Source organism: Mustela nivalis, assembly GCF_964662115.1.
Source record: "Mustela nivalis genome assembly, chromosome: 2".
Taxonomy (NCBI): domain Eukaryota; kingdom Metazoa; phylum Chordata; class Mammalia; order Carnivora; family Mustelidae; genus Mustela; species Mustela nivalis.
In genome coordinates this window covers 138,415,455-138,443,435 of record NC_139021.1, presented here as the reverse complement: position 1 = coordinate 138,443,435, position 27,981 = coordinate 138,415,455, and the positions used below count along the sequence as shown (strand labels likewise).

General features: G+C 52.0%; 1 protein-coding gene across 3 annotated transcripts in view; it reads left to right on the top strand.

Annotated features, from left to right (window-relative positions):
- Positions 1 to 27,981, top strand: part of DLG5 (discs large MAGUK scaffold protein 5) — a 116,019-nt gene that overhangs the window by 48,114 nt on the left and 39,924 nt on the right. The window contains exons 1-7 of one of the 3 annotated variants that reach the window (XM_082719508.1): positions 890 to 979; positions 1,165 to 1,233; positions 11,695 to 11,857; positions 13,618 to 13,761; positions 14,365 to 14,548; positions 24,126 to 24,385; positions 25,808 to 26,120. In XM_082719508.1, coding sequence (XP_082575634.1) covers positions 1,191 to 1,233; positions 11,695 to 11,857; positions 13,618 to 13,761; positions 14,365 to 14,548; positions 24,126 to 24,385; positions 25,808 to 26,120 — 1,107 coding nt within the window. In that variant the 5' untranslated portion in view covers positions 890 to 979; positions 1,165 to 1,190. Of the gene's footprint in view, positions 1 to 889; positions 980 to 1,164; positions 1,234 to 11,694; positions 11,858 to 13,617; positions 13,762 to 14,364; positions 14,549 to 24,125; positions 24,386 to 25,807; positions 26,121 to 27,981 lie in introns of those variants that run through there. The other 2 variants (XM_082719509.1, XM_082719507.1) reach the window with 2 other exon arrangements.

Here is a 27,981-nt window from a genome sequence, read left to right as displayed (position 1 = left end):
AAGCCTCAAATCTAGCCCCCACCTTTCTGGTTCTGGAGCCCTGGATCTCATTAGTTCTTGGCTGCTTTTCCTTCTCAGAGCCCTGAGGCTTGTTCAAAGGCTTTACTGCAAAAATCCCATCTCTAGCTCACCCTCTTTACACTCTGCTCTGCATGGCGCACACACCTCTTCCCTCCGTAGTTCTTTTGGTTCCAAGGACAAAACATTGCATTCCTGCCATTATTCTTGTTTTCTTTGACCCACCATCTCAGTTCCCAAGATAGTCTTGGGGTGGGTTCTCCCTTTTAACTTGGTGTCACCTGTAGTCACAGACAAAGCACACCATCCGGGGAAAGTGTAATCCTGAGGTGTCTTATAAGCCATCTTATAAGGGTTGAACCCCTTCCTTGTATAGGCCAGGGAGCAGAATTGCAGAAAACAAGCAACTTGCTCAGTGTGACCCAGTTACTCATGTGTGGATGAGAGCTGGTTCGGAAATGGGGTTTCTTCACCCAGAGACTATACTGATGCGAGGCGGGTAACATCCTAGCTTAGAAAACCCTCGAATTCAAATTGAACTATGGTGCGGTTGTGTGTCCAACACCAAGGTAACAACATTAAGTGTTGGCCAAAAAAGAGGCTCCTTAGCTTTGGTGACGGTGTAATTGCTCATAATTTTATGAGTAATTTTTAATAAGGGGGCAGTCGCTGACTAAATTATGAAAGACTGAGCTTAAATATAGTCAGAACCCGAGAGCAGAACACTGGGGCAGAAAGAACAAATAGTTCGTAGATGTTTAACTTATACCCTGTTCCTCACTGCACGGAAGCCAGCATGGTACTGATAAAGATCTGCAGGAAATCCCCAGACCCTTTTTTAACCTGGGGCATGTTGCTTCCTTGCTAAGCTTTTCCCCAGAAGTCTTACGGAGAGGCAACGGACTGGCTTCGAGTTCCCTCTGTGCATGGATAGTTTCCAGGGCAGGAGGGTAGTGGAAAGGTGAGGTGGGAGGCCAGGCAGAAGTACCACGGACTAGACCCTGCTGACCACACCTGCCTGGCCCCTTAGATCCGATTTCTAGTTCCTGACTTGGTGGTATTTCTCAGTCTGGTGCTGACTGAAAACTCAGTTGGTCTGACAGTAGTTTGGAATTAGTAACAAATGGTCTGTCCTTCTGTCCCCAGGCTCCACCTACAGCGTCTTGTCCATCATGCCCTCAGACTCAGAAAGCAGCAGCTCCCTCAGCAGTGTGGGTGAGTACCCCTGGGTACCCCTCCTTCCCGGAGGGCACCGGGTGGATCCGGGGCGAGAGGCTGGGTGCAAGCTGAGGTAGCCCTGAGTCTCCAGAGTGGGAAGTCGGCCTCACCTGTCAGATCATTCAAGGGGCCATCTTCTGTGGATTCCATTCACACCTTCTCCCGTCAGCAGCACATTCTTCTAATGGAGGAGGGCAGGGATCTGGTGCTGGCAGGTGCTGGGGGGGAGCTGTGTTCTACCATTCCTTCACTTTGTCAGGGTTTGGGATTTTTCAGTGTGTTTGTTGTCCCTCTGCCCCCAACCTAGTGCCTTATTACCACTGTCCATGAGAAGGGCCCCTTTTGGGACTTTTGTAAGCAGGAACAGTCCCCTCGGCCATGTGTTGCCTTGGGGACAGGAGTAGCCCATCCATGTGTCTCCAGAAGCCCACAGCTGGTCCTGCTTTCCCTTCACTGAAAACATCCCAGCAAGAAAGTTGTCCCAATCTCCCAGCCTTCCGGCACCTCTGGGACCCATTCCTGCATCACGTGCCCTCTGTTTAACACGTGTGGCTTCTCATGTCCGATCGGACCCTGATGGATGGATACACCTTTGGTGGAGAGTCCTGGAGTGTCTGTAGTGGGAAGGGCCCCTGGAGGTCATCCAGTCCAATTATTATCCCCTGCGCATAGACAGATGGGAAAGTGGATGCTCTTGTGGAGGACTCCAGACCCCATCAGGGGCAGACCTTTAATGTGTTAATTCGACGGGCACTTAGCCAGTACCTCTGCTGAGCTACAAGTGGGCTTGGAATGCATGGGGACTAGGGCACACGTGGCCCCTGTGCCTGTGGATCTTAGGGTCCGCGGGGGAGATGGTTTTGTGAGTAAAGACAGTGAGCGAGCTCAGCCCGGTAGGGCTGGTGCCGGGAGGGAGGGAGCACAGTGCTCTCTGGGATGTTGTAGCCAAGTGCTGACAAGGCAGAAGTGCATTCTCTCATGGCTCAGATGGCATCGGGGCAGGGTCTGTCCCGGGCCTCTGTCCTTCCTCCTGCCGGCCGGTGTGTCATCCCAGTCTCTGCCCTTGTCTTCACATGGTGCTCTCCCCCTGTGCGTGTCTGTCTGCAGATCTCCTCTTTTCAGAGGGACACCAGTCTACTCCAGGCTGACCTCATCTTCACCTGATCATCGGCAGAGACTGTATCTCCAATAAGGTCACATTCACGTTTACTAGGGGTTCAGGATTTCAACAGCGAGGCCAGGCACAGGTCCCTCATCCCTGTGCAGGGTTCAGGGAGGACTCTTCTGGGACCATAGGTCAGAGCTTCTTTATTTAGCCTTTGTGCTGCCTGCTGTGGGTCCGCCGGCCAAATGGTGGGGTTGTTAGAATTTCTAACATGGGACCAGTCCCCAGGAAGCCCCTGGAGTGGGGCAGTCTGGATGGGTGGAACGGTGATGTGGGCTTTCAGAAAATCGAAGCTGTTCAACCCCGAATGCACCTCTCTTGCCTCCCTCATGCTCACTCGGGAACAAGGGGCAGTGATCTGACAGAGAGCTGACAAACTCATCTCGTCGACACTTTAGGGCTTAACATGGTACCTTTCTTAGGAACGTTTGCATTAGTCTTTCCAAAGAGAGAGGTGTTACTTAAACCACACCAATTAATTGTGGAATTTCAAGCAAGAGTGTGAAGATACTTTTTATGTGGCTAGAGCTTCACAGCTTCTGGAAGAAGCTTCATGTCAACCACCTGTTGGTTGGTTCCACACGTACCTGAAGCTGGTTCAGTCCTTGGGAAGGAGAGGTCAGCAGTGTCCCCAGATGTTTGGCAAGCAGGCAGAAGGCAGTGCTGTGGACTTCCTGTTGGAGGCTGAGCCTTGGGTTTTGGTGCCCAGATCTTGAATGCTGAATGGTCTGGTTGCATCCTTTTGGGTCAGACCCTCTTCAGTTCTCCGAGACCCAAGTCTTGCTTCTTTTGTACTACTTTTTTCTTTTTCCCCATAAAGTCCATTCCAATCCTTTTTTTTTTTTTAAAGATTATATTTATTTATTTGACAGAGAGAGACACAGCAAGAGAGGGAACATAAGCAGGGGGAGTGGGAGAGGGGGAAGCAGGCTTCCTGCTGAGCAGGGAGCCCGACGTGGGGCTCTATCCCAGGACCCTGGGATAATGACCTGAGCCAAAGGCAGATGCTTAACTGACTGAGCCACCCAGGTGCCCTGCTTCTTTCGTTCTTATGCCAGCAGTTGACATCATCATTGGGAAGAGTAGCCCCACAGTTCTGCAGGCTGACTTCAATGTCCTTGTGGCTGTATCAGCCAGGAGACCTTTGGCTGTAGCAATAGGAATACTTGCTCACCCTGCCTTAAACAACAAAGAAGCGTGTGTTCTCACATAATAAGAAGCCACTGAGGTTGGGCTGAGCACCCTGGGACGGGGCTCTGGGAGCCCCTGTGTGTGTCTGGCTCATGCTGATGGCGGGGTACCTTTAGCCGCAGCTCCAGCTGTCACGTCTAGACGTGACAGTGTCTGGGCCTGCAGGGTCCCTTGTAGGAGCCACTGGCCACAGGTGGCTATTTAAATTGAATGAAAATGAACTAAAATGAACGTTTCTAGTTTCAACAGTAACACTTGCTACATTTCAGGTGCTCTCTGGCTACCTGTGACTAGTGGCTTCCATACTGGACAGAGCAGATGAAAGAAAATCTGTCATCACAAGGGTCCAGAAGATGAAAAGGGTTCTCTCGTGTCTCCTTATCAACAAAGCAGCCTTCCCAGAAATTTCCCGGCAGGCTGTCCTCACACTGACTGTGCTGGATCACTAGTCTGTGCCCTAAGCAGTGGCTCGTGCGATGTGGTCCCTGGACCAGCAGCACTCAGGCCCTTGTTTGAGATGCCAGTTCCTGAGCTCTGCCCCATACCTGCTGCATTAGAAGCTCTGAGCATGGCGCCCGGCATCTACATTTAACAGGTTTCCTGGTCTGAGGTGGGCTGGCCTGACTTCTTCCCTGGCCAGGGTGCTGGAATGTCTGTGGCTGGCTTGGACCTGTCCCTTGGAGTGGTATGAGCTATGGGGTTAGCCATGGGGACCGCACCTCTGCCTCCTGGAGGATTCCTCCTGGCTCAGCCTCACCTGATGACAGGCGATGCTCTTCCCCTAGGCAGATGGAGACTGGCTGTTCTTGTTTGTTCACAGTCTGTCCACAGAGCTAAGGCAAGGCAGGGGCAATGTCTTACGATAAAAGCATCACCTCCCTGGGATGCCTGGGTGGATCATTCAGTTAAGGTCTGCCTTCGGCTCAGGTCATGATCCCAGGGTCCTGGGATCGAGTCCTGCATGGGGCTTCTTGCTCAGCAGGGAGCCTGCTTCTCCCTCTGCCTGCTGCTCCCCCTGCTTATGTGTACTCTCTCTCTGCAAATAAATAAATAAAATTTTTAAAAAACCAAAACACCAACAATTAATCGAAATCTCCTCCCCTTTCCCGCTATGTCTCCTTAACAAACCCCATGTGGAAAAAGAATGACAAGTTACAGTCCACATAAGGGAAAATTGGTAGAGGAAGCCTTAGGTGTTGCGTCTTCTCTGCGATAGTTGCTGCCCGATCGGCTGCCTGGCTAGCATTAGGTCTGCAGGTGGCCTGTCCCCTTTCGGCTCTCAGCTGGACATGGCTAACAGCTCACTAAGCCTGTGCTAACCCAGATTCTGTGGACACCTTTTTCAGCAGTTTTCATCAGCTGAGCGCGTGTGGCTTCTTGGAGGCCTCCCCCAGCCCATGCAGCCCGTCCGTAGGTAACCCATCCTGTGGGTAGGCCTCAGGGATCTGCCCCGGGAGCACACATTCGTTTAAGGCAGTTGATATTTTTTTTCTCCGTTCATCCTGACCTGATTTCTCAGGTGCCTTCTATTTCTGACCTGGAACAACTGGAGACGTTTTAAGGAGAATAGACATTCTCCTTAATTCTTGGGTAGCATTTATAAAATGAGCTTTAAATTTTATACAGATTGAGGCATCAGGAAAGGTTTCTTATTAAACAAAGAGGTCTCTTGGCTTGTTGGCAAGAGAAGCAGCTGGAGGCCTTCCTCTATGTCCTAGGGGAGATTCCTTGAAAGTGCAGCTGCTGGTTGGCATGGGAAGTGCAGTGAGTCATCACGCAGGCAGGTTCTCACCTCAACTCCTTGGGCCTTCTGACCCTTTCTTTCCTGGGCCTTTGGGTCGGAGGCCTGTTTTCTCAGTTCCTCCAAAGAATGGGAGCACTTATTTTGGAGCACATGCTTAGTGCTTGGAGTGGTCGTAGAGAGCTCTGGCCCCTGACCTACAGTCCTCTGGGTGTCTCAGTCCATCCAGGCTGCCAAAACTGACCACCATCGACTGGGCCGCTGGGGAGCCACAGACATCTGTTGGTCACGGTTCTGGAGGCTGGCTGTTCAAGGTTGAGGCCAATGCCGCGTCTGGTGAGGGCCTGCTTCAGCTCCACGGATGGCGTCTTCCTCCTGTGTCGTCACAGGGAGAAGGGGGAGAGAGCTCTCTGGGTCCTTTTAGGAGGGCACTAGTTTTGCTCATGTGGGAGCCTCTCTCATGACCTAATCACTTCCTGAAGGCCCCACCTCCTAATCCCACACCTGGGGGGTTGTTGGGATTTTGGTGGGGAGACACTGGCATTCAGGCCATAGGACCAGAGAGGTAATCCAGCCGCCACTGTGCTCTGAGTAAAAATCGAAAGAAACAAACAGCCCAGGGACAGGAGCAGCTACATCTAATGAGGGGCGTCAGAGTCCATTTCACGGAGTAGGTCGGCCTTGTGTTCGGCCTTCTAGGAATGGTGCCTCAGAAGTAGGAGCAGTGAGGAAGCAAGAGGGCAAGAGGCCAGTGCTTGCCTCTCTTGGTTCAGGTTTTTGCAGAGCAGACCCCGAGTTGAGCATCTGCTTGGAGAGCAAGTGTTTTCCATGAGAGGTGGGCATGGCTGCAGCTGCTGGACGCCCAGTCCTGGGAGAAGCTGGGCCTCTGTCCTGTCCTGACTGACTTGGGGGGGCATCTCCCTGAGCTCCCTGGGGAAGGGGCCCTCCCTGCGTGTCATCAATGGGCAGTAGCTACGGGACAGCCAGTAAAACGAGGGGGAAGAAAGCCGCTGTCCAGCAGATGCCACTTTGGTCCAGGCCAGAGGTTCTCAAACTTGAGCGGACATCAGAATCACCTGGATGGGAGTGCTGACTGCACATCCTGGGTTTCTGAGTTAGGAGGTCTGGCTAGGCCTGAGATGTACTTTCTCTCATGTTGGTGACATTAGGTGCTTTCAGAAGCCCTGGTTCATGATGAGAGACCGTGTCTCTCCTGATGTTCTGGCTCTCCTGGGTGGGAGAGGACGGTGGCTTGGTTTTGCTTGCTGCTGCCCCTGATAACCACGTTCTGCCACTGCTTCGCTTCTCCCCTGAGAGCGGGGGCCTGGACATAGCTAGGAAGCTTAGCTGGGCATGGCCACTCCACCGAACTGCTTTTGGCCATGACCAGTGTTCTCCTCGGCTCTGGCACCATGGGCCCATAGGGCTCTGGAGCAGAGTTGTGATTTGTCTAGCTGTAAATAAGACAGAGGGGGAGGCCTTCAGCTGACATGTGGTGGTGAGGGAGCTAAGGACAAAGGGGCTTCTGGCAGAGACTACCCAGCTGCCAAGTAGCTTGCTGAGCCTCAGCAGTCTGTGGAGGTGGCCGCACCAGCCATGACAACTTGGGAGGCAGAGCTAGGACTCATGTGGTAAAAGGGGTCTGCTCTGTCCCCCTGCCGGATTCTGATCCTGCTCTCCCTCTCATGCCAAGACCTGGTGTGATGTCTCCAAAATCCAGGGCCTGTGCCTGCTCTCTTGGGATCTCTGAAGCACCCCCATTTTAATGCGGCCTAAGTCGCTTACCCCTTGGACCCCATCCTGGATACAAAAAGGAAGAAAGACCTCTACCTTCTCTGGTGCCTGGGTGGCTCAGTTGGTTAAGTGTCTGCCTTTGGCTCAGGTCATGATCCCAGGACCCTGTTGGGCTCCTCAGTGAGGAGCCTGATTCTGCCGATGCCTGCTGCTCCCCTTGCTTGTGCTCTCTCTCTCTGACGAATAAAATCCTAAAAGAAAAAAAAAAATCTGCTGTTTTGAGTGGCTTCCAGATTGGAAAGAGAAAGAAGTGAAGTCGGGGAGAGTGGACACTTTTGCATTTGAATCCAAAAGAACAACTATGCAGAGATAGGAGAGCTGAGGGAAAGTCGTTTGCAGTTTCTGTGGACAACTCACCTGATGTGAGTTCGTATTTGCTTCTTTACGCTGTCTGCTGTACCTGTGGTGAGGTACTGAGGGGTGGGGAGGACTGACGGTCCACAACTCCAATCACCACACCACTCCTGGGAGGGTGGCTTCTGTTTGGGACATTGCAGGTTTTGTTGTTAGTGTAGGGTTTTTTTTTTTTTTTTTTAATATTTTATTTATTTATTTGACAGAGAGAAATCACAAGTAGATGGAGAGGCAGGCAGAGAGAGAGAGAGGGAAGCAGGCTTCCTGCTAAGCAGAGAGCCCGATGCGGGGCTCGATCCCAGGTCCCTGAGATCATGACCCAAGCTGAAGGCAGAGGCTTAACCCACTGAGCCACCCAGGCGCCCCTAGTGTAGGTTTTTAAGAAGTCACGTAATTGAGGTATAAATCGCACTGGCAGAGGAAGGGACAGAGGCAGAAGCAGGCTCCCTGCTGAGCTTGAGCCCGACATGGGGCTTGATCGCAGGACCCTGAGAACGTGACCTGAGTTGACATCAGATGCTTAGTGGACTGAGCCACTCAGGTCCCCAGAAAAACTTTATTTTTAATTGTCTGTGAATGGAGAGGATTTTCTGGACCACTTGGCATTAATTTGGCATGTCCAGACTTAGCCCATCTTGGGATTCTTCCTGAGGTGCCCTGTGGCCCTCCACCCTCCTTTCTGTGGAAGGGTAGGCATCCAGGCAGCATGGTCTCCTGAGTCAGGGCCCCCTTGAGTTTGATGGCTTCTCAGACCTGTATGTATCTCGGGTGTGTTCAGCCCTTTGGAGCGCTACGTGTCAGGAGGCAGTGTAGTGTCAGGGGGGGTGGTCCTGGTTCTTGAGCCTGCGTCACGTTTGTCTGGGTGTGCACCGCTTTCCTGGCTGTGCAGTCTTTGTGGGTGTCAGGTTCTCAGGGGATGGTCGTAGCACGTCCCTGGGAGGGTGCCGTGGGCTGAATCAGCTAAGGACAGAGTGCACTCAGCATAGAACCCAGCACCTAGGTTTTGTGGGGCAGTGTCGGTGCGCTGCATTGTCTGAGTGGTCGGCTCCTCTCAGGTCCTCACCTGTGCAGGAGACCGTGGCTGTGTGTGGTGACAGACCTGATGACCCTGATCTCTTTCCCGCTGCTTCTCTCTCCAGCTTCCTCAAAAGCCAAGGAAGGGCTGCATCTTTCTTTTGCCTTCTTCCCCCAGTGGGGTGAAAATCCTATCTCCCTGGAGGCAAGTTGCTGAGCCTGATGTGCTTTTCATCTCTGAAACTCTCGAGTTGATGTTTCTGTGATACTTCTTGGACTTGATTATGGCACAGAGCACCTGTTCTCAAAGCATGGTGTGGTGTCCCTGAGGTCCTTTCATGAGGCCTGTCAGGTCAAAACTGTTTTCTTAATGATACAAGATACCACTTGCCTTTTTGACTCTCATCCTCAGCAGACTTTGCTGTCAAGCAGACTTTTCTACAGGTGCATCCGTCCTGCATGCGGTACTGCACGGCCGAGAGACTCCAGCTATCTCTATGAGGCCAGACACCAATAGCATTAGAAAGTTGCAAAGTGATGCCATTCTTTTTTTTTTAAAGTAGGCTCTACACCCAGTGTGGAGCCCAGGATGAGGCTTGAACTCACGACCCCAACATCAAGACCTGAGCTGAGATCAGGAGTCGGATGCTTAATTGACTGAGCCCCTCAGGTGCCCCAATGTCCCTCTTCTTGCTACATTTTTTATTTTGTAATGGAAAGGGTAGTTAATTTTTCATAGGAAAAAATTTTATGACAACATGGAATGGATTTTCGGTTATTTTAAAATTAATAGATTTTTAAAATTCTTATTTTTAATTTTTAATCTGGTAGCTCTCATTAGAGAGTTATAACTCATGTAAACAAAAGCCCTTAGGAGTCCTCAGTCATTTTTAAGATTGTATGTAAAGCAGTCCTAAGATCAAAAAGTTTGTGAACCTTTAGGTGAAGACCTTGGGCTCTGGTGTCAGGTAGGTAGGGGGAGGTCCAAAACTCAGTGCTGTCATTTACTGGTTCTATGACCTGGATAGTTCATTTGAACTTGATAAGTTTTTGTTTTGTGATTTGTAAATGGGACTAACAACAGTAGCTTCCTTAAGGGTTTGGGATGCATTTTAGAAAATGCCAGGCAGGAAGTAAGTACTAGTCGTGGCTGTTGTTCGGGGGGCAGTGGGGCACTGAGGCAGAGAGCGTGTGCTCTGGACCTAGGTGCCTGGGCTCCCATCTCTGGGCATTGCTGGCTCTTTCTGTGCAAGTTTGAGTCAGTTCCCTGATCTTGCAGGGCCTCCGTTTTCTCAGCTGTAGACAGGGATGACAATGTGAGTGCCCACCTGGGTTTGGGATGTTAATGCCCGGGACATCTGTGTAGGCTGCTGCTGTGTGAGTTGGCATATGACCGTGAACATGGAAATACCCCATTTCTAGGAGCTCTTTGTCTTTTCATCCCACTCTCTTGGGTTTTTTTGTCACACATGGATCGTTGCCCCCTGAAGTTGGTTAGAGCGTGACTCACAGGCATCAGCAGAAGGGGTACTGGACATATGTCCAGAGGAAGCCTCATCTGTCCAAGCGCCGGCTATGCTGTTGCAGGTCATTTGACACTGTAGACCTGGCTCTGGGTCAAGGCTCATACAAGTGACTTCGTTTGCCAGAGGAGGAAGCCTGTACAGCTCTAATGAGCTGCTTTCCAGACCTCTAGGGACAGGGGGGAGGATCAGGGTCTTTTGCGAAAAGGTGAGGGGAGGCTTCATAGGTTGTGGAGTAGAACTGTGTAGGGTTCAGGGGAGATGCTCGTGGGCAGTGCTGGTCGTGGGCCACACCTCAGATGGCATTCTGACCCATCTGGGCCAGGCCTGGAGCCCAGCAGCCCCAACCACTACAGTGGTGGTGGGTCTGTAATAAATGCACTTTTGGGGGTACCAGATCAGGTGGTTGGGGTTCCCAATAATATAATTCTGAGCTGAGAGGTGGGAGCTCCTGTCCCACGCCGTGATCTGGTTTGCCCCCCCTGCCAAAGTGTCCAAGTCGTCCCCATCTTCCCTGGCACTCCTGGAGGACATTAGGCCACAACTGAGTGCCCATCTTTTATTCTGGGGGACGCTTGGTTTACATGAGCACTCGGCCAAAAGGATCAGCTGGGGGACTGGTGATCAAGATGGCCCAGGTTCAGAAGAACTGCATCTTGCCCTTCACACATTCTAGGGCTGCTGGGAAGACAGACACTGTGTTCCCTGGGGTGATTGGCCTCCCAGGTCACATCCATAAAATGCAATGGCTGCTGTGAGTTCCTGTGACCCTGCCTCAGATCCCTGAGGGTTAACGGATATCCTGGGTGAATGTGTGGACGGAGTTAAAGATGAAAGCACCATGGATTTTGTCTGTTTTTATGGACATTTGAGTGAGATGCTTCCTTCTTAGAAAAGGATTTGGATCTTTTCAGAGGTGCTACTACTGGTGGTCACTGTTGCTGCTGGTCCTTAGTAATAGCATAAGGCATGGGGTTTCCTTTGATAGTCCTGGGTGCAGGTGATGAGGGCCTGAGATGGACTGGGCAGCCAGAGGCCCCCGGACTTACCTGCATCACGTCACACTGACTTAGCCATGGGCGGCTTTGCTGGAGAGCCTTCTCTGAGCCCACAGCCCTGGGCTGCCTGGGGCAGGTCCTCTGGGCATTTGGAGAGGTTGGAGAAGGGAGCTGTGTAGCATATTCAGCCCTGGTTGGGGTGGGGGTGGGAACACAGACCTTGGGCCCCAGCTTCAGGGCCAGCTGCCTTTGGCCCCAGAAGCTCCTCTGGGTCCCACCTGGCCCTTCTTCCTCAAGCCATGCATTCTATTCTGCTCAGGCCTTAGGCTGGCCTCTCCATGCCTAGGGGTTGGGGATAGCTGCTGTTTCCAGACCAGGCAAAAACACGAAGATCAGGGCCCAAGGGGTTCCATCTTGGAGGTGTCAAAGTCATGCTGGGAAGAGAGTGGGTGTCCCCGGTCAGGGCCAGCAGAATGGGTGGGTGATCCTGGGGTGCTGGAGCACACAGCCTGGGCTTAGGTCTCTGTTCCCCCTCTTATTCCAGACTTGGTGTCATCTGAAAGGACCCACCTGGTAGGGTTAGGCACAGCTGACGCAGGGCTCAGAACAGTGCCTGGCAGACCTAGAGAGTGCTGTCTAAGTGCCGGGTCACTGTATTATTTATTTTCCCTTCTCCAGGTACCACCGGGAAGGCGCCATCCCCGCCTCCCCTCCTCACAGACCGTCAGGTGAACGAGAAAGTGGAGAACCTCTCCATTCAGCTGCGGCTGATGACCCGAGAGAGGAATGAACTTCGGAAGCGCCTGGCTTTCGCGACCCACGGGACGACCTTTGATAAGAGGTAGTGATCGCACCTGCTCCCCTGCCCAGGCCCGATGGGCCAGGGCTACTCCCCTGAGGTCATCACGCCAGCCCCTCCCTGCCAGGCACTCATCCTTAGCTCCCCGGGGTCCGTGCTGCTCTGCCAGAGTGTCCCTTTGCCTCACTCCCCTGTCCCTTGGAAACGCTGTCCTTGCAGCCCTGGGTCGGGGGAGGTTAAGCTTCCTCCAAGCCAGATTGGAGCCCAGTCCCAAGGCAGATCAGCCCTGTCCAGGCCTGAGTCACATGACGCAGAGCTTGTGAAGTGTGGGTGTCTGTCATGTACTTGTCGTCTGCAGGTGACGATTCGGTGGGTAGATTTGGCAGCAGCTGCTGGGGCCTGGTCCCACTCTGGTGCCTCCTCATGAGCTGGTTGCGTGGCCTCAGGCTTGTCACTGTCCCTCTCAAGGCCTCTGCCTTCCAGCACCAGAGCAGTATACTTTCTCAGTATCCTTTTCTGTTGCTTGTCTGTGGTCCTGTGCTGTCCCTGTGCTGAGCCCTCGAGCATCTGCCTGTGCATCTGTGTGACTGCACGCGCCCCTCCTCTTACTGCTACATGGATCATTGTGTGTGCCAGTGTTCATTGTTCCCGCCACGTGTGTGTTTTAGGAGGGTATATTCCACTCCTTTGTGGTTTTGGAGAAAATCTTTACTTTCTTTTTTGGGATTTAGATGTGGGTACCAGGTCCATAGGGTGAGGCAAAGGGAGTGTCTTTCTCCACCTCCCCCACCCAGGAGGGCTTCATGGAGGAGGAGGGAAACAGTTTGATTCATCCTTCTAGGAGATTCTCCTAGGGATTCTGAGGGGAGGGGGATTGCCTTTAGGAACATCAGGCATGTGTGTGCCTTGTCCTGAGGAAGTTCCTCTGGGGTGATATCGGGGTGGCAAAGCCAGCCAGCTGAGCTTACTTTGACGACGATACGGTCCTCAGCACAGAGGCAAGGCCTGCAGAGACACGGCGTGCTGGAGTGCATATTGTCCAGTGCCTGCCTTCATGTCATTGAGGCAGAGCACGGGGTTCCCCAGAGCCTGGATGGCTGGCAGAGCCTGCCGTGTTTGCTCTCCAGCCTTCCGCAGAGCAGGGTTACTGACGCCGGCTGTAGGGCTGGCTCTCACCCTGACGCGTGCACTGGCGTCACCAGAGGGCTTGTTAAAGCTCAGGTTCCAGGTTAGGTCTCCCTCTGTCCTGCCCCTCAAGCATCTGGTTCAGGAGTTCTGGAACTGACCTGAGGATTTGGACTTCTAACACATTCTAACACAGAGAAGCAGTGCTCCCGGCCAGTGTCCTCAATAGTAGCTGCACAGTGGAATCCCCGTTCTGGTGTCTGGGTCACACCCCCAAGGTGTGACACCCCAAGGATGCCAATGTAATTGGTCTGGGCCTTGATGATAAGTTCCCAAGATTGACACTTTCCTAAAAAGAGGAAAAGCTTCCTCACAGGTTTCTGGGGTGCCCACTGTGGGTGAAGGCCAGTTGTGTGGTCTCCCTGGGAGCTGCTAGAGAAGACAGTACCTTCTCCAGGCTCGAGCAAGGAGCCCGGGCAACCAAGGCCATGTATCATTGTTCTCCTGTGAGTCTGGGGAGGCCAGGATGTCTTGAGTTGACCACGCGCCAGGTGGTTGGGGGGGTGTGCAGGAGACCGGTATCCAGGGACACTGGGCTGGAGGCTCCCCGGGCAGAGACATGCCTTGTCTCTGGGAGTGATCCCAGGGCCTGCGTTCACTGCTGCTGTCTGGGTCAGGCCCTACCACAGGCTGAATCCCGACTACGAGAGGCTGAAGATCCAGTGCGTCCGGGCCATGTCGGACCTGCAGAGCCTGCAGAAGCAGCACACCAACGCCTTGAAGAGGTGCGAGGAGGTGGCCAAGGAGACCGACTTCTATCAGTGAGTGGGACTGCCTCATGGCACTTAGTGGGCCTTCAGCAGGCGGGTTGGGGTCTTTGGGTCTCGGTTTTTCTAAGGTACAAGCTGAGATGCGAACTCTTCATACCAGCTAGTGACAGCCGCAGAAGCACAACTGGCAGGAAAGGGATTGAAAATGAGGCCGGAAGCCAGACAGATGGCTGGGCTCGTGGGTCGCTGTCCAGAGCTTTGCTGCAGCTCCTGCTGTAGGAGAGGCAGATGGGCCTGTTCCCTTTTGGTCTCCTGGGGTTGCTCTGAGGGTACTGACCCGCCTTACCTGCCCACCTGCTGACCTTGCCCCGGCCTCAGTACTTAGAGGGGCCAGGCCTGTACCAGGTAAGGGCTCGTCTCGTTGCCTTGGTCTTCATCCATGTGCCCTTTTTGGTATTAGGTTTTTACAGGCAGTGTGGTTCTTTCTGGTATTTGGCTGACACCAGGCTTTGGCCTGCCTCTGAGTGCTGCTGCCCTGGTTGCTATGGTCTCCCATCGTGGGTGCTGGGAGTACTGGGATGTGGAGGGGCGAGAAAAGTGGGGCTGGCAGGGGTGGGAGGCTGGCTGCGTTTCACCGTGTGTATGGGGTTGTAGCACACTGCACAGCCGGCTCCTGAGCGACCAGACCCAGCTGAAGGATGATGTGGACATGCTGAGGCGGGAGAACGGACAGCTGCTGCGGGAACGTAACCTGCTGCAGCAGTCATGGGAGGACATGAAGCGGCTCCACGAGGAGGATCAGAAGGAGATCGGTGACCTCCGGGCCCAACAGCAGCAGGTAGAGCCGGGCAGGGTGACAAGAGGCAGACCAAGGTTGGGCATCCTCCTACCCCCTCATCCATCTACTCATCACCCGTCCTCCCACCCATCATCTGTCATCCATCCTCCCACGGCCCATCCATCTTCCCACTTCCATCCATCCTCCCTCTCTCATCTGTCTTCCCACCTCCCATCCATCCTCCCATCCATCCTCCCATCCATCCTCCCACCATCATCCCTCCTTCTACCCCAGAGCCATCCTTCCACCCATCATTTACCCTTAATTCCATCATCTGTCTTCCCACTTCCTTTCCATCCTTCCACCCACCCATCATCCGTCCTGTACCTCCTGTCCATCCTCCACCCATCATCTACCCATCCTCCATCCTCCACCCATCCTCCGTCCTCCACCCATCATCCGTCCTCCACCCATCATCCGTCCTTCTACCCATCACCCGTCCTCCCAGCCATACTCCCACCTCCCGGCCATCTTTGCACCCGTCTTCCATCCTCTCACCCATCCCCCATCCTTCTCTGCATCCCTCACCCTCCCAGCCTGTCATCCACCCACCCATCATCCATCCTCTTTCTCCATCCTTCCGCCCGTTCAGCAGCCCACCTACCGTCCATCCGTCCACTTGCTCACATAGCCTTGTGATCATTTAGCAGGTATTTTTGGAGTGTCTGCCTAATGTGAGGCCCTGGGATATCTGTGAACAGACACTCTTGGACTCTGCAGTCCAGAGGGGGAGACTAATGCTAGTCAGATGATCACACAGATCTGTGTATCACCGCGAATGTTGTGAGGGCTGCCGGGGGGGAGGTGCTTGCAGTTCAGTGGGGAATAGGAATTGGACCGAGTAAGGAGACATGGATCTGTCGCCTCCTCCCTTTGTATGGATGGTGTGAGCTTACAGATGGAGAGAAACTTGGAAGTGTTGAAGCCCTGTGCAGATACGAGATGGAGGAGTTATCGTCATTAGCTTTTGGTGGGGGCCTGACCTCTTTGCTCCTGGCTTGCGTTCCGGGTTAGTTTCTTCACTTTGCTCAGCTGTTGTTTCACATGGACAGAAGCATGAGGAGAGAGCCAGTGAGAAGACCAGCTCGCTGAGAGTGCTGTTGGCCAGTTCTCCTGTAGCTCGCAGACGGAGCTGCCTGGGCTGACGACAGGGGCCGGGACCACGTTCTGCGTGGAGATGGTCATGTGTTTGGAGTCGGACGCAGTCCCAGCAAGGAGCAGAGCTTCCCCATCCCCGTCGGCATCATCCGTGGCCCCCGAGTTAAAGCAGGACTGCCAGGGCTTGCTCGGCACAGAGCGCCTCGGGGACCATCCGTGCTCATCTGATCGCGTAGCATGACGTTATCTCTCTTGTTCTGTTTTCATTTACAATTAAACTTCTGTAAATTGGGAAACTATCACAAGCTTACAGAAGAGTTGCAAGTACAGCCCCAAGAATTTTTACCCCTCATCTTTCCAGAGCAAGTTGCCAGTCTGCATGCTTCTAATAAACAAGGCTATTCTCTCATTTGGCAGTAGCACAAGCATCGACATTAGGAAGGTAACGCTGGTACATGACGCCCTCTAGTCATCAGACCCCAATTTGAGTTTTGCCGGTTGTATGCACAGTGTCTTTAGCAGGAAGAGGATCCAGGCCAGAATATGGTGTGGCGTGTGGCTGTCAGGTCTTTTGGGTCTCCTTCAATCTGGAAGAGTTCCTCAGGCTTCGGCCTACCTGACCTGATGGCTTCAGAAGATGACAGGCCGGCTGTTTGCACACATGTCCCTCCACCTGGATTTGTCTGATCTTCCTGGTTTGTTTCTGTGTGTGTATCTTGGTGTCCCAGAAGTGAGATTGCCACCTTCTTGCTGCGTCTTAGAGGTTGGGACTTGGTTGGTGAGGACTCGTTACTGGTGACGTTCCCTTGGTCACTCGATGCCGGTGATGTCTCCAGGCTTCTCCACTGCAGAGTTACTTGCTTTCCCTGTGGCCATCTGTCTGACGGACTCTCTGTGGACTCATGGTTTCCTGTTTTATTCAGTGGGTTGTGATTCACTGTGGCCGGCGGGAGCCTCTTCAAGAGGTTTTTCTTTGACTTTTTGACAGGCCCTTCTCACTCTTTGAACACTTTCTTGCTCTCTGGTACAAGATGTCATCCCAGGCTTGTTTCATTTCTTGCTCTTGCCTTGGGAATCAGCCATTTCTCCAAGGAGTCCTCATTCCTTGTAGTGAAAGTCCTCATTCCTTGCTTAGAAGCAAGATCCGAATGCCAGGTGTGCACATAGCTGCTGGGGTATCTATAGCGGCTCCCACATTGTGCCAGTAGCTGGAATGGGGTATCTGAGTTTCCAGGTCTCTTGTCTCCCCTTCCCCCTTGTATCTGGGTATTCAGTATGTAGCGTATGTATTGAAAACGGTGAGTTTGCACTAACATTCCCAGTTCCAGTCCAGCACCACAATACCATGGTTTCATTCTAGCTGCCTCCCTTTCTATTTCTGTTAACTCCCTTTTCCAGCAGTGGGAGATCGCAGCGAGAGGCAGAGTTAGTCTCAGCGGACAGTTTGTGTGCCTTCCATGCCCGGGGCCGGGAGTGCTGGCTTTACCTCCGGTTTTTACCTTCACCCCACCGTTTCTGTGCTCAATTATTTGTGGGCCTTTTTCCATCCTTTCTAGATTTGGCTCAGCCTTTTGTCTTGGGTTTAGTTTGGATTTTACTTTTCTTTGAGTGATTTCTCATTTCAGATGTGTTTCTGGCTCTGTCTTAGCCTCAGGGAGGGCCCCTAGCCTTGCCAGAAAGTGGAGGAATGGGACTTTTCAGGGCCGCAGACCTGGCTTCAGACAGTTGTCCCAGAGGTTAGAAGAGGTCAGCCACAGAGCAGTGATGCTGTGTGCCTGCCGAAGTGTTTGCTGTCATTGCTGCTCTTGTTTGGGTCGCATCAAGGCTGGGGTCGACTCTGTTCCTGGAGGAGGTGGGCTGGTGGCCAGAGTCCCCACCTGCTGCGGGGTGTCAAATGGGGTGGTCCCCCTGCAGTCGGTGTGGCGGTTCCTGCCGTCATGATACGTGCGGTTCCCATATGGCCCAGCAATTCCGCTTCAATCTGTGTACCCGAGAGAACTGCAGACAGCTGTTGACACAAAAACCCGTAGTGTAGATGCTTGTAGTGGAATTTCTCACAGCGGCCAGAAAAGGGAAGCAGTCCAGATATTCGTTGGCGATTGAGTGGGTACCGAAGGTGTGGTCTGTGCTGTATGGCGGAATAGTAACATTCAGCATAAAATCACATGAAGCAGTGACACCCGCTCTGACACGGATGACCTTGAAAACTTTGTGTGAAACAAAAGAAGCCAGTCACGGAAGACCACACAGTATCTGATTCTCTAGACACACCAGGTAGCCGAGGGCCAGTGTGAGAGGAGGGAGGGTGGGTGCTAATGGGCACAGGCTTCCTTTTGGGGTGATGCCGGTATTCTAGGGTTATGTAGCGATAGTTACTGCACAACTTCGTGGATTCACAACCTTGTAAATATACCAGCTCCGCTGACTGGGGCGCTCAAGGTGGTGAATCGTACAGTGTGTGGATTACAGCTCAGCAAAAGGACCCAGTTATCACCTTGTTATTAAAAAAAAGTCTGCCCTCATGAGGCGTAAAGTTTCATTGTCTCCTGTTCTCTGACTCTCCTGAGGACTTTCACAGCTTGAACAAATATCCAGACTGAAAGTGCTTTCTAGCTTCCCCCCCCTTTCCTGTTCTCCCCACGAATGACATGGGAAGGTGACCCCTGTCCCCTCCAGCCCATGTCTCCTTCTCCTATCCTTCCTTATAGTTGTGACCCTTTTGGGTCTAATTTGTTACAGTGGTCAGTGAGTTTCCCCAGTTCTGTCCAGCTGGACCATTGTCCCTTGGCAAGTGCTACCTTATGATGGCACCAGGATAGGTGGCTGGCTGCTGCAGGGGTGGGGGTAGGGGTGAGGGGACATCTCTGAGTGCCAGGACCACCTGCTCTCACCAGCCTAGGCCATTTCACCTTCACCGGGTTTGGGCTGAATGCCAGGCTGTGGAAAGCTCATTCCTGGATAGGCCAGCAGCAAAGGAAGCAGGGAATACAGGGGTGGCCACAGGTTTCCTCCCCACAGGGCCCGAGGGCAAAGGTTGACCCCATCGGACAAGGCCGGTTTTGTTGCCTGGCTCCTCCCATGCCTTGTACACTTGAAGAGGCCCTTGCAGGGTAAATGGTGCTGTTTGACTTGCGTGTTTGCTTGAAGGATTTGTGGGGCTCCCAGCCCTCTGCATGATTTATCTCTGAGGAAATGAGGCGGCCCTGGCTGGCGGGGGTGGTGGGGGCACGGGCCTGGGGCTTGGGGCCCGGGCCCTCTCCTACTTTGCCTGTGTGCATGCGTGTGTTTGCATGTGTAAGGGGTGGCTGGCCGCCTGGGGCTCCATCTCCAGGTCCCTCAGTCAGAATGCGCCATCTGGATTCTTCTTGGTGCTTCTGAAATGCCCAAGAGAGCTGGTCGGAGATTGCCAGGCCTTGGTTGGGGGAGCAACATGGAGGATCTTTTTTTTTTACTACTGTGATACTTGTTCTTTGGTTAAAAAAGAAAAAAATTACAAACAACAGTGAAGTCACCCACCCCCACCTCAGCTTTTGGTGATTCGTGAAAATTGACTCTTTTCAGGTATCCCAGGAAAGGAGTTTCTGAGTTTCTGAAGGGCATGCCTCACAGAAGCCCAGAGGGGCAAGTGTCTCTGACCAGTGTAAAGATGAGGGCCATTTTCTTGTTGGCTTTCATGTGGGGCACAGCCCAGCTGCTCCATCCTCCTGTGTGGATGGAACCAGACCCTTGCTTTGGGCCAGGGGTGGGGGGAGTCATCTCTAAAGACTTACATGCCTGCCTGAGATGAGAAGTTTACTGCCTGTCTCATTTTAGAATTCTGTGCCAAATTAGATATTCTCTCTCACTTAGAATTCCATTAGCCTTGCTGGGAAGCTAAAAGTGTGTGTGTGTTTGTGTGTGTGTGTGTGTGAGAGAGAGAGAGAGAGAGAGAGAGAGAGAGAAGGTTGAACTATCTAATAAGACCATGATCATCTGGTTATAAAAAGGAAGAATTTTACACTAACAGATGGGATAGCTTTTCAGTTCTCTGGAGTTACCTGTGGCCATGATTTTTCCAAACTTCTGCAGAGGCTTTGATCACATTTGCCCATATTCTGAGCCCCGCTTGTAGAAAAGCTGAGAAGTATTCGGGGGCCATGAGTCTCGTTGAATGTCTGGATGCTGTCCTGTGGGAAAGGGATCTTTCTGTATGACTAGGGCTGGAATGAGAACAAGACGGTAAAAGCTGAGGAAGGAGGACTTCAGCTCATAATAGGCAAGCCCTGGTCCTGTGGAGTGTTCACCTGGGCAGGGCCATGGCGAAAACAACACAGGCTGTTAGCCCGATGGTCTTGGGGTCCCTTCTGATCCCAGATCCCACCATAAGGTCAGAGCTGGGTTGAGCATCAGAAGGGATTTCTGGGTCTGCTCTGGAGTTTCCCCTGATTGACGCTATCTCCCCAGAACTCGTCACCCTGCCTGAAGCCAGTTCACTGCCCTGGATTGTCCTGCATGCAGTCTCCTATCCCAGATCCTCACCACTGGTGCATTTGTGGGACTGTTTCTCAAGGAAGAGAGGACATTTGGGGGACTGTTTCCCAAGGAAGAAAAGTGTAGATTCCAGATTCTGTTGTGGCCCCATGAAGTAGCAAGGCCCAAGATGACGTCTTTGTGCCGGATCAAGGCTTTGTTTAGAACTAGTTTGTTTCTTGATGAAGTTCAGAAGATGTGGCAACTGCGGGAGGAGAGCATTCGGCCAGCCTACCCAGGGCTGCCACCTAGTGGGCAAGCCCCAGAATGGCAGCAGGTCCTTTGCTCTGCAGAAACCAGTCCATGCCTTCGGAGCCAATGGGGTTCTCACTTGGCTTAGGGGATGTTCAGAGTGTAAAACATTTGAAGTGACTTATTTATTTTTAAAAATATTTTATTTATTTATTTGAGAGAGAGCAAGCAACAGCGGGGGTGGGGGGGTATGAGGAGCAGAGGAAAGGGGAGAAGCAGACTCCCTGCTGAGAGCAGAACACCACCATGGGGCTGGATCCCAGGACCCTGAGATCATGACCTGAGCTAAAGGTAGGCGCCCAACCAACTGAGCCATTCCAGGGGTCCCTTGAAGTGATTTTATAATTGGAATGTTTGAGGTACTGTCCACAGGTCGGGACAATCCAGTGTAGGAGCTGGACCTTTTCTAGCACGGGTAGGGACACTGATTGACCGAGAGGTCAGGAGAACTCTCCATTCACTGTTTGTGTCCTGGGTGCACGTGGGGGTGAATCCTTGTGGGACGCCTCTGTGTGTTGTGAGCTTGTATGGGTGATGTACTCGGTGTCCTTCCGCGCTCACTGTCTGCACCTGGAGATGTTCAGCTGTCCTCACTTTGTCCTGGATTCGGGCTCAGTTCTTATTCTGGGATTCACGGAAAAGAATAATGTTATATCCCCATCGCACAACGTACAGAAAAGATATTCCAAGTAGTTTAAAGGTTTAAATGTGAAAAGTAAAGCTGAAACTTTAAAAAAAAAAAAATAATAGAGTATCTTCCTGATCTCAGGGTAGGAAGGAGCTTCCTAAATAAACAACCAAATCCAAACCATAAAGAAATGATTGATAGATTTTACTCTATCAAAATGAGAAACTTTAGTATAACATAAGACACATATTGGGAGAACAGTTTTTAATAAATAGAACTGGGAAAGGATTAGTACCTGGAATTTAAAAATAGGACCTATAGGAAGAAAGAAGAGAGAAAGGAGCAGGTGGGAAGGAGAGAGGAAGGAAAGTCAAAGGATACAGCCAGGCAGCTCATAGAAGGGAACCTGTATACAGTCAGTAAACAGGAGTCATAAGGGGAGTTGGTCCCTCTGGTAATTGGGAGTGCAAGTTAAAAGAGCCCCGATTTTTCTATGAGATGGGTAATACTATTTTTAAAAATCTGATTTTTATGATAGCCAAGAGATAGAAACAACCCATTTCCTTTGACAAATAAATGGATGAACAAAACTCAGTATACACACACACACACACACACACATACATACATACATGCATACACTGGAATATTCATCTTAAAAAAGGAATTAAATTCTACCTCCTACTGCAACATGGAGGTACCTTGAGGACATTATGCTAAAGGAAGTAAGTCACAGAAAGAGAAACACTGTATGATTCCATTTGTCTGAGGTACTTGGAGTCATCAGATTCAGGGAGACAGAAGGTACAGAGTGGGGGTTGCCAGGGCTGGGGGAGGGGGCGTGGAGAGCTGTAGTTTGACGGGAGCAAGGAGCCCGATGCGGAACTCGATCCGAGGACCCTGGGATCATGACCTGAACCGAAGGCAGAGGCTTTAACCCACTGAGCTGCCCAGGCATCCTCATAGTGAAGCTTTTTTACAAAACAATGACTGTTTTAATTGCCCGAGGAACTTACGTACTGCTTTTTTTCTTAATAACTAATTAATTAATTTTTTATTGTTTGATTAGCCAACATGTAGTACATCATTAGTTTTTGATGTATATGTACTGTTTTTAAAATGGGATTGTATTTCAGTATCCTTGCCTTGTAAGATTTTCTTTGAAGGAAGAGTTTTGCTAAAAAAAAAAAAAAAAAGAGAGAGAGAGAGAGAGAGAAGAAAAAGGGAAAAACACTGCCCACCCTGACTGAGCTGATTTCTGGGGTACCCTTCCTTTCCAGCAGTCAGTAGTCCTAGGAGCCAGTGTTTAGGTCTCAGAGGAATAGACTCACTTTCCTTGTCTCTGTGCTTTAGACTTTTAGCTCTTTCTTGTTCATCCTCTTTACTGACGGCGAACCCTCCCTTCATGTGGATTGTTCATTTGTCACATGTCCTGGTTCTTGGGGCCGCAGAAATCTGGTAACTCAGGGTTTGTGCCGAATAAGCAGATGATTCCTGGTCTGTTGCATTTGGAACGGTTAAGCAGGATTTTCTGGTTGACTCCTATCATTTGAGGAATAAGGAAACTGAAACCCAGATATGTAGAGTGACTCACCCAAGGGCTCAGGTCCACCAGGGTGCTTAGCAGAAGTCAGCAGGACCCTGGCAACCAGTGCATTCATTTTGTTTCTTATTCTTTAGAGCAGCACCTTGAGTGAACTTCAGTGTCTGATTTGGAGTAGAATACTGTCTTGCTTAAAATCCTCTCATGGTTCCCATCTCATTCAGGATACAGTCTTTGTTTGCCCTGAGCCTTGAAGTTGTGTGTGCCCACTTGTGCAACTCCTTGTTCACTGGGCTCTGCCTGGGGCCCTGTCCTTTTTTGTGCCTAGGACATGTGTGGTGGTTCCTGCCTCAGGGCCTTTGCACTTGCTCACCCCCCGGTGCTCAAACTGTTACTGTTTGTTTGTATCCAGACTCAGAAGTCACCTTCTTAGAGAGGCCTCTTTAAGCCTTAGGCCTTATTTCTTTTTTAAATAGCCCTTCTAATGCTCTGAAGTTATTTTATTTTTATCTCTCTTTCTTTCAACCTATGTGTCTCTGACTGTGTGTTTGTATCCTCGCATGAGGATAAAAGGTCCACAAGCCACAGTCCTTATGTGTCCTGTCCAGCATAGATACTTGTATTAAGGATCCTCCACACTCCCCCACATTTGGTGATTTGCTAGGAGGAGTCACAATGCTCAACATATAATCATACTCAGGGCCAAAATTTATTTAAGCGAAAGCACCCAAAGCAACAATCAACGAAGGGAAGAGGTGCATGGGGCGAAGTCCAGAGGAAGGCAGGTGCAAGTTTCCAGGAGTTCTCCCCTGAGGAGTCACATGGGACACATTTAATTCTTCTCTCATTGAATTGGGACCTACTCCCGGCCCAGGGATTTTCCTGGGCTCCTACCTCCCAGGCACTCTCTGCCTAGCAGGTACTGAAATTCTGGACTCCCAGAAGAAGGTGTGTGCTTAGCCTAAGCCACACCGTTCATCCCATCCAGGGCCCTGGAACCCTGCTTTCCACTTGAGGAGCATTTTACCTGAGTGTAGGGAACTGTTAGCCATTTCGGTTCCCAAATGCCAGCCAAGGATTGACTTGGAAGCATGCCTTTTTTTTTTTTAATTTGACAGAGGGAGAGAGAGATCACAAGTAGGCAGAGAGGCAGCAGAGACAGAGGGGGAAGCAGACTCCCTGCAAAGCAGAGAGCCCGCCCGATGCCGGGCTTGATCCTAGGACCCCCGGGATCATGACCTGAGCTGAAGGCAGAGACTTTAACCCACTGAGCCACCCAGGTGCCCCGTAAGCGGGCCTTTTTTAGGATAGAAGTCTCGGGCCTGATTCAGAACTCCTTTCTGCACACTTAAGAAATATTTGTGAATGGGTAAATTGACAGTATGATGGCAGGGCCCGTGGAATCAGACCTCAAGACTCCTCAGGGCCAGAAGGTGGGGCCTCCCCTCCTTTGTCAGCAATACTACCCCTAGTCGGGCAGACGAGAGGTGAGTCTGTCCTTCCTTCTGTCCTTAGGCCCTTGGTAAGTGTGACGCTCTGGCCCCCAGGTGTTGAAGCTCAACGGGTCGTCAGAGATTCTCAACAAGCTCTATGACACGGCCATGGACAAGTTGGAGGTGGTCAAGAAGGACTACGATGCCCTGCGGAAGAGGTACAGCGAGAAGGTGGCCATCCACAACTCGGACCTGAGCCGCCTGGAGCAGCTGGAGGAGGAGAACCAGCGTCTGCTGAAGCAGGCGGAGACGCTGACGCAGCAGAGGGACACGGCCATCCAGCTGCAGCACCAGTGTGCCCTCTCCCTGAGGAGGTAAGGGCCTACTGCTACCCGCAACCTGTGCTCCGAGAACAGCCCGAGGGCCAGGTGGGCTGACTTGGCCTTAGGACCGCTTCCCTTCATGGGCTTATTTTTATCTGCAAGGCTTCCAGCCACTTCCAGGGGGTTGGAGGGGGGCAGGTGGCAAGGGAGCTGTGCCTTTTGATTTGAAAAATATTTTTGGAACATTTGGGAAACATTGTGTTGGCTCTCCGTGTGGCTTGGGAATTGTGCTCCTTCCCCACATCCCAGCAGTTCTGATGTGTTCTGACCACCCTGTTTCTTAGGTCTCCCCATAAGCCTCTTCCCTCTGTGTCACATACCCACCCAGCAAACAGGAAAGTTAATTGCCTTAGGCACTCTTTCTTCTAAAATTTCTTTTTTTTTTTTTTTTAAATATTTTTATTTACTTATTTATTTATTTGAGATAGAATGAGAGAGAGGGAGAGCACACACAGGCACAGGGAGGAGCAGGCAGAGGGAGAAGCAGACTCCCTGCCAAGCAGGGAGCTGGATTTGGGGCTTGATCCCAGAACTCCAGGATCATGACCTGAGCCGAAGGCAGCCATTCAACTGACTGAGCCACCCAGGTGCCCCCCAAATTTCTTTTTTTTTAAATGGTATATATGGTTTGTAGAGAAATGACCCCTGCCCTCTAACAGTGTTTCATAAGGTGTAGTCCTACCGAACACCAGTCCCCTGGAGCGCACTCTGGTGTCCTGTGCAAGGTGTACTCTAGGTATGAAAAGGGTTAAGAATTCTGAGTTCCACTCAGACAGGTGTCTGCACTGCAGGACTTCTCAGAGCCTTCCTTCTGGGATTCTGCATTAGCCAGCTGCTCCAGGAGGGGACACAGTGTTTCCCAACGTAGGTGACCAGAGAACACACTTTTTTCTCAGTGGAATTCCGTGAAGAATTGCTATTCTAAAAAACATGTGTTCAGAAATGCTGCTGGAGAGCTGTGGGTTCTGACTTGCAGGCTTACCTGTGTGAAAGGTGCCTCCTGGGCTGGAAGGGGTGAGCCGTTCTCCTGCACCAGTCACCCCACACCCAGGCCTTATTGTCTGTATCTGGGAAATGAGGTGGTCAGATTAAATGCTCATAAAGGCCATGTTTATCTCTCATATGCTGTGTTTCTAGCATTGTTTTGTTTTATTCTTAAAAGATAATATAGCTTGACTGTGGAAGAAATACATTGATATTTCTGGTAGAGCAGAGGGCATGAAGTCCTCGGATCAACTTCTGGTATTTGTAGAAGGCTGAGAAAAATTCCAGGTCCGGGGGCACTGGTGCCCGTGGCTTCCTCTTCTCAGAGGTGCGGATGACCTCACTCCCTCCTTCACGCTTCAGTGTCCAGGACAGCAATGCTGCCTGGGCGGGCCCCTGCCCCTGTGTCACAGCTGCCTCTCACCCCAGGTTCGAGGCGATCCACCACGAGCTGAACAAGGCCACGGCCCAGAACAAGGACCTGCAGTGGGAGATGGAGCTGCTGCAGTCGGAGATGACTGAGCTGAGGACTATGCAGGCAAAGATGGCAAAGGAGTCGGAGAAGTACAAGGAGGAGCGGGATGCGGTGTACAGCGAGTACAAGCTTATCATGAGTGAGCGCGACCAGGTCATCTCTGAGCTGGACAAGCTGCAAACTGAGGTGGAGCTGGCCGAGTCCAAGCTCAAGAGCAGCACGTCCGAGAAGAAGGCGGCCAGTGAGGAGATGGAGGCCCTGCGGCAGGTGGGCGGGGCGGGGTGTGTGTGTGGCTGGCCTCCCGGCCTCTGAGAGAGTGGTGTGAGAGCAGGGCTGTCATGGCCGTGCTGTCTGCCCTGGCAGAGCGGAGGGCTTCTCCTGTTAGGCCTGCGTGCTGGGTAGTATCGCCTGGGTAGCTGCTGAGCTTACACCTGGGGCCCAGCTCCAGCTCTAATGTGGGCCACAGGGCGTGCAAAGGGAAGTCCAGCTGTGGGCCAGGCCTTGGAGCTTATAGTGATGTAGACAGTCCGGTGACGCACACAGACATGCGTGGGCTCTGCGCATAGATGCTCCCATACCCAGCCCTTGGTTAAGGGGTCATAGATCAGCCTTGTGCTGACGGTCAGTGAACATCTAAAAGACTTGCTCACTGGGAAGCAAGAGGCCAAGGTCAAGTGCCCAAAGCCATCGATACCTTTGGCCTTGTGAACGGGGAAGAGCGCCCTCAGAGATGCTGCTCCCCTCCTAGCCAATCCCTTAGATCTGAGGAATCTGCTCTTTAAAGGTCTGGGCTTCTACTGGGAAGATGTGCTAGACTGAGCCCGAGACCCTTCTAAAGCCTTGCTCCCTGGGGAACATGCATCGGGGTCAGGGGCTAGGGTCGAGTGGCCTCAGAGTTGGGCCACTGAGCTTGACTCCTGAGTGATCAGCAAGGATTCTCTTTGCTGCCTGAGCCACGTGGCCTCATTACTGACACGATGTCCCCCCAAGTCCAGGTGTGTGCTGCGGGGGCCTGTATTGGCTCATGGATTTTTGTTTGAGAGTCCCCTCCTATCCTGTTGGGTGATGCGGTGGCTATGCTTAGAGCTGCTGCAACTGATCACAGCAGACTTTTCCCCACTGGAACAGTCCTCTACTCCTGCCTCTTCATTCTGGGTCAGTTACAATGCAGCCTTGAAGACTGGTCTGTGAGACACAAAAAGCAAGGGGTTAAAGGTTGGGTGGGAGGCAGTGTTCATTAGACTGTCCCAGCCAGAGCCCTCTGGACTGAGCCTGAGGCAGGGCTGACTCCTGAGGGGTAACTGGGGCCTGTGAGTCTCTCTGCACACTGTGATGCCTCCTTATGCCCAGGCAGTGCTTGGGGCCACGGAAATGCAAGGGACAAGGGCAGTGCTTGGAGAGCGACGCTCCTTGGTTATGGGACCTCTTGCCTCTTTGGGCCTCAGTTTCCTCATCTACAAAATGGACGTGAGTGCCTTATAGGGTGGCTGTGGCAGTAGAGGTTCCCTTTATCATTAAGATGATGGTTGTGATCCTCCAAGTCTCACTGCCCTGTTAGCACCAGAGTGAACCCCACGAAATTGTTTCTATTGGCAAAAGGGCCAAATAAGAGCGACTTCATACAAGGGGAGGGAGACTTCTCCAGACCCCAGAGGTGAAAGCCTCGTGAAAGGGAATACGTGCGTGATGAGGGCATTTTTAATGGGCAGAGATAATGTGTTGGTACTTGGTCATCGTTCTAGAGACAGCATCCTCTCACTTTTTACATTTTGGTGTCTGAGAGCTGAATCGTTGGGGGGAAATGTTGATATTAAATAAGGAAAACAAAATGGTGAGAAGAAAACTATGAGTCAGTCACTAAATGACACGGTTGCGGAGAATGTGTGACCTGCCGAGAAGGTGCTAGGCCATCAGCCTCCCCCGACCCCCACCCCGCAGTTACAGAGGTTAACTGTGCACTCCTGGCAGTGGGAAGGGCTCCGGGCCTCCCGCGGTGCAGGCAGCTGGGGGCGGTCTGTCATCCTCCCCCAACCCCCGCTTCTCCCAGCTCGCTGAGTGCCCTTCAGCCCGAGCCGGTTTCCGGGCCTTCGCAGGGGGCATTGGCTGCACGTCAAGTGTGCCTGTCAGC